The sequence below is a fragment of the Bombus affinis genome, chromosome 3 (genome assembly GCF_024516045.1).
Source record: "Bombus affinis isolate iyBomAffi1 chromosome 3, iyBomAffi1.2, whole genome shotgun sequence".
Lineage (NCBI taxonomy): Eukaryota > Metazoa > Arthropoda > Insecta > Hymenoptera > Apidae > Bombus > Bombus affinis.
Window position 1 is genome coordinate 7735851 of NC_066346.1, and position 6203 is coordinate 7742053.

General features: G+C 34.0%; 1 protein-coding gene across 2 annotated transcripts in view; it reads left to right on the forward strand.

The window, feature by feature from the left end:
* Nucleotides 1–5578, forward strand: part of LOC126914142 (protein timeless homolog) — a 249824-nt gene extending 244246 nt beyond the window's left edge. For both annotated transcript variants that reach the window (XM_050717653.1, XM_050717654.1), the window contains 6 exons: nt 2435–2641; nt 3464–3748; nt 4273–4371; nt 4742–4897; nt 5054–5167; nt 5258–5578. In XM_050717653.1, the coding sequence (XP_050573610.1) occupies nt 2435–2641; nt 3464–3748; nt 4273–4371; nt 4742–4897; nt 5054–5167; nt 5258–5478 (1082 nt within the window). In that variant the 3' untranslated portion in view covers nt 5479–5578. The remainder of the gene's footprint in view (nt 1–2434; nt 2642–3463; nt 3749–4272; nt 4372–4741; nt 4898–5053; nt 5168–5257) is intronic.
* The last annotated feature ends 625 nt before the right edge of the window (nt 5579–6203 follow it).

Below are 6203 nucleotides of genomic sequence, written 5' to 3' on the forward strand. Positions count from 1 at the left end.
GAATTTTTTAATTCTTCATAAAGGAATATTAAAATACTTACGTTCGGCAAAGATTAGTTTAAAAGAGAAATTTTGAACCTAATAAACAAATACAAGACAACTACAGTACTGCATAGACCAATGCTGAAATAAATACAATATTACTTAGCAAGAAACAAGTAAATTGTAGTTAGTATTATTATATCTTCCCATTCTTGTCTTATCTTTCATTTATCTTACCTCCGCCAAATGGAGATAACGATATCTCGTTATTACAACATTTATTCTTATCCCATTAAAATAACCCATTCAACGTGTACAATTGTTCAATCTATTTAAGAATTTATTTCCAACAACTGTCTCAAACAAACTGTTCTCAAACAAAAGTTTCAGACAACTACTAAAATAAGAATATCTTTCACACTTAGAATATGTTTTACATTTTCCTGAACGGATCATGATCAATTACATAGCAAATGAACACACATTTAACTGGTTCCACGAAGCATGCAAGAATATGTACGCAGAAGGTACGGTTGAAATAATATTTGCGTTTCTAGTTCGGAGTTCTGCAGAAGCGGCAAAGCGGTTCATAACAGAATCGTTGCAGAATACAAATTCTGTTATTTAATATCGAAAAACGCGAATTCCAGTTGTGGTTTTCCTGCTCCCATGCCAATATCACTCGTCCCTGTTCCCCATTACGCCGCAAGGAATTTCATATTTATCATTGTTATTGTTTTCCTGTTTCCCTCCACGTCCGCTTATTTGTATTCAATGTACTACGATAGATCGCATTCTAGATATATAAGGTTAGGAGATGAAGTATAAAAGCAAACTTTTGTCTCGGCTTACGTGCTATTGAAACAACGTTTCCTCGCCTCTATCTCATCGCCTCTTCCTCAAATAAGATTCCGCAAGCCGGAACACCCGGTATGTTTCCGGATCTTAATATCGCATGTGCGCCGATCGAAACACTTTAGGAACGCACGTGAAGACAGGAAATATTCTTCATTTGCTGGAAGATCGACACTTTTGAAAAGATATTGAAGTATCTGTAGAAATTACCTACCTCTAAAGTTGTTTATATTTCTTTGAAAGCTTCTAATGACGAATATTATTGCTTTTAATTCTTTTGTTTAATTGATATTAACAAAATTAAATTCATAGAAATCGTAGGGTTTTTCATTTCACGTATCTTATAGTGAATTTTTTTGTACGTTTCGAAAAAGTACGAAAAAAGTACGTCCGTGTTCTCGCGCTGTTCACAGTCCATGGCTCATAATAATAGGCAAAAATTTTAAGCATTTTTTGTAACAAATCACATGAACAATGTTTTATTGATCGTGAATACTTGAAAGATCTTCGAAACCTAGGGATTAACAGTTAAATTGTAAAGGAAAAAGGTTGCATGTAGTACACGGTGATGTAATTAATATCTTCTTTATCTCTACCTAAGAGTAATATTCTATCGTAAAATATCTCAAATCGATACATGTCAAGCCTATAGCAAATTGATTACATGTTCGTGCAAACTCCTTTTCTTTGTGATTGTTCTTCACGTGCGACGCACAACGAGATCGATTCATTTATTACCTCCACGTTTATTTTGTGTTAATTCGGCGAACGTTTAAATTTCTTCGAATTTCATTAAAGTTAATGAACTTCGCCGAGCTTTGGAAATTTGAACTTCCAAAGTTCGAAAATTACAAAGTTACAAGAATATCATCCGTTTCTGCCACTAATGTAATACAACATTCAAGTTTTAATTTCTTCTTCTAAGATTCTTCGAAAACTGTAAATACAGTAAAAAGCTATGGAAATATCAACGTGTGCATCTTGTTTTGGATAGTTGCTCGAATATTTTAAGAACTCGTTGCAGCGTAATACGCGGATATGTAACGTAGTTGCCTATGGTCTTAGCTTGAGCATCGTAATTTCAAATTTCTCGTACTGCTCCGATTTCATCATGCATTGATTCACTCTCGAAAGACAGAAAGAATTTTCAAATTTTCAGAATCTTAATTAAGATTCTATTTCTACCCTACCACTTTAATATTCCTAATATTCTCTTTCGATTCCTGTTACTATTGCGCCTTCTATCGTTTTCCTTAAATTGCTATATTACTTTGAGATAAGATATCGCAAAATAATAAATTTGTTTACGGATCAAATAAACGCGATTGCAAAAGCGAATTAACAAACAGCTTGAAGGAATTAAGACGAAATCTTAATTTTTCAAGAAAACAAGTAAACAAAAAGATATTAGCCTAGAAATATTGAACAATATATTTCTTGATTAATCACGATTATGGTAACAGATTAACGCACATAGATCTATATTTTTATGCAACTTGACTTTTGTATCATGAATGTATATATTCGCAAATGCCTGGAACCGAGAGAAGCTATATCGAAAAACGTTTATATTCATTTCCCGTTACTTTGTAAAAAGGTAAATCGTCGTGGGAAACGCAGTCTGCCAGTAATTCCGACGAGGATGAAAGTAGCGACGAAGAAGCTGGGAAATCCTCGAGCAATAGGAACGTGGCTCCCAATAAACCAACGAACAAGGGAAAGAAGAAAAATGCGAAAAAACAGCCAACGATGGTTTACACGGATGCACAATTATCCGGACTCTTGAAGGATGTCATCGAAAAAAGTGAGTAATACCGTATCACTCCCTCGTTCGTCGATTTTACATAGTATGGTCTCAGTGATTTATGAGAATAAAATTCAGGGTAGATACTAGGAACATTATGCTTTCCTCTTTTACACCGACGAACAAGGAATATGTTTCGAGGGCGCGAAAGGGCAGAATGATCTGCAGTGATCGTTCAAGAGTGAAAAGAAATAGAATGGGAAAAGTAATGATTTGTCAAAGAGACCCCTGTTTGCGGTACAAATGTAGCACGCGAAATACCAGTTTATCCCCATGGATTTCGGCAAAGACATGGTTACAGAACGACCCTGTAGTTCTTTTATGTCGAACCAATGTGCTTGTCATCTATCAGAATACCATTGCTTTCAGGCAGTGACACAGGTTTCAATGACATTTGGGGTAAAATTAATCTCTTCAACTTTCGTCTATTTCATCACATGATTTACATTTAGAATTTCTTCAATGATTCAACAGTATAGAGAAACTGTTTTACTGAAAAGATCTCTTGTAAGGAAAGATTTCCAGACAAGGTTACATATTGATTTATAAAATCTTAATCGAAATATTGCAATCGAGATAACGAGAAATTAATAGATTGAAAGAAATGGTTGAGTTATTCATCCGAAAATGTAATAAACTAATTTACTGCACGAGTTCATTATTTATTATTATCTAGGAGAAGTTCTAGTATTATATCCAACATATTTATTCGAATTATCAACATGAAAATAAATTGTTCTTATAATTTATTTCAAATTTTTTGTATTACTAATATAGTCATTCTTATAGAAAAACGTAATAACAGACATTTTGATAAATCAGATATGAGCGACGCTCTAGAATGGATCAAGGAATCCCTACTAGATGTCCTGGACGATCGAGACGAGGAAAGCTGCGAAGGTATCCCCTTAGTCCCGCTGACAGATTATTCGTCTGCTGCGATGGATTCACCGAGCTTTCAGAAGCTTATTCGAGCTATGGGATTCACACCTCCTGCTGATGAACAAGAATCTTATTGGCGCATACCGTCTAATATGCCTAGATCGATGATTCAGAAGCGCTGTAATCTTATCGAGTCTTCGTTGGCAGGAAACTTCATTGCCGAAGGTATTATGTCTCTTCTCTTTTGTACACATAACTATTTATAGAAAATAAGAACACTTTTGATTTGTGCAATGCTGTAGGATTAAAGATTTTATTCTTTAAGGAAAGAAAATGGACGTGTTATTGTTAGAAGGAAGAAATTGTTTAATGTAACTAATAGAAATTTTTAGTAACAATTATATAAAAATAGAAGTTATAAAAATATGATATTACAATAAGTATTGTATGAAATAATAAATTCAGTCAGTCATTAGTACGATTATCAATATCTGCAAATATTTTGAAATTGAAATTTAAACGATAGATTGTGTGTACATATGTAGGTAATCTCTTCGTTCTCTAAATTTTCCAAGCAACAAAACAATATTTTCAATTACTTTTATCAATTTTCATTCGGTACGATTAAGATTCTTTATGTCATTAAATCTAGTAATGATCACATACTTTTACGATAAATGTGAATACGCGTGTAATAGATTACTATGCACTACATTTGTTTAATATCTTCTTTTGTATTTTATAATCAGAAGCAACATCCGCGAAGGTGGAATCTGATAACGATAGAAACAGTGAAAGCGATGATGAAGACGTTTTAGAAAATATTAAAAAATATTTCACCTCTAAAGGTACGTAATTTTCATAAATTTGCTTACAATGTTTAATACTAATACTTTATCGTACGGTACATAAAAATATATTTATTAAGATAATATTTACATATGGGATTTTTATTTGTTATTATGTAATTCTAGAATATTTTACGTTTAACTGATTTATAATGTGCTTAATATGATTCTTTTATTCTCTCTTACATCTTAATCTAATTTTTATTACAATTTATATAATTTGATAATAGGATATATAGTTATAATGTAATAATGGAGTACCTACTGTCTCTGGAAAATTTTTCTTAACATATGTAAATTTTTTAAAGGTATCTGTAAAATTAAGTAACGTTGACTATCAGCCGTTAAATACTTTGTTGTATATTTTTAGCTGAGACACAGCCATCAACTTCCCGCGATTCTGGTATGGAAACTAACGTTCATTCTACGTCGAAGCCATTGAAAAAGACCACAGTTCTCTCATCGCCGACTGAATGTGATGATGTAGAAATGGAGGAAGCAAAAGCAAATAACTCACAGCCAGTCGGTACGTATTTCTACATTCCAACGAGACAACTATGTTGAGGGGACCTTCCTCTGCCATCTGTTGAGGGAACTAGTTAAACATTTTAAACTTCAGAGATTTACCAGCAAATCTATTCTACAAAACCAAATCAAATCTAATATTCTTCATTAATTGTAGAAAAATCAAAATCTGGAAAGAAAAAGTTTGATGGACGTATTATTGCATTCGATGATTCGTCTGACTCTGAATTGGAAATAAAGACCAATGCTGATAATGCTGAAGTGGCTGAAGGTAGAAAGAAAACTAACAGCTGTATAAAATGAAGAATATAGGAAATGTTATATTTTATTTTATAATTATTCGTTATTTATAAATTTATAGTAGATGACGGGAAAAGACCTCGATCCGATGACGAGAAAAATGATAGCGTGAAAAAACGTCGTCTGCTGGATAGCGACGAGGAAGAGGAGCCACTAACGTCTCAAGCTACCAGGCAGAAAAGCATTAAAACGATAATTAGTGACGACGAGGAAGAACCAGCGCAAAACCAACGTAATCAACACAGGTCAACTCATAGAATAATTAGCGATGATGAAGATTAATGGAAGAGAAGACTCTCGTACCTTTCAACATTTCTATTTCACTCTTTGCTATGTGTTCTTATAATTTGTGAAAATAAAGACAACCTATCCTCCACCATAACATTGCACATATTTTTATTCCCTGCATTAAAAGGAATGCAAAGATTATTTTATATTTAAGTATATATTATTATATAGTTCAAAGTTTTGAGAAAAGGTTACTATGTAATTTAACAAAAAATTAAAATTTTCAGAAAATTGAAATTCGAAGTCGCAGCTTTGTAGCCATTCAAATCTGAGTAGCGCTGAAGAAATGACACACACGGTGAAAATGATCTTACCGACGTATGCGAGGGTAAAACAGTTTAAGGTGGCTATTTCCAAGATTCTGGCGTTCATGACCTGACAAAGTATACCGCTGCAGTCTCCTTCGTCACCTAATATGCCCTCACAGGTAATTGGACGCACCCGGGGTACACTTCAGGGTGCCAAGAAAAACAGTTCCCGAAAGGCGTCCACATTTCGCCAAGTAACTACTAGGCGTACATAAAGGTATAAGAGTCGCAACGTGTCCTGCGCATCGTTACCGCGCATCTACCACTGCGCCATCTAGGATACCGCATAACCTCCTTTCTCACGTGTAATCCGGTTCCTTGGTTGGCCAATGTGGATGACTTTACGTCTTTTGATGGGCAGGTGAGGAGTCTTGGCGAGTGTCAACGATTCCTAAGTAAGCACGCATGTAT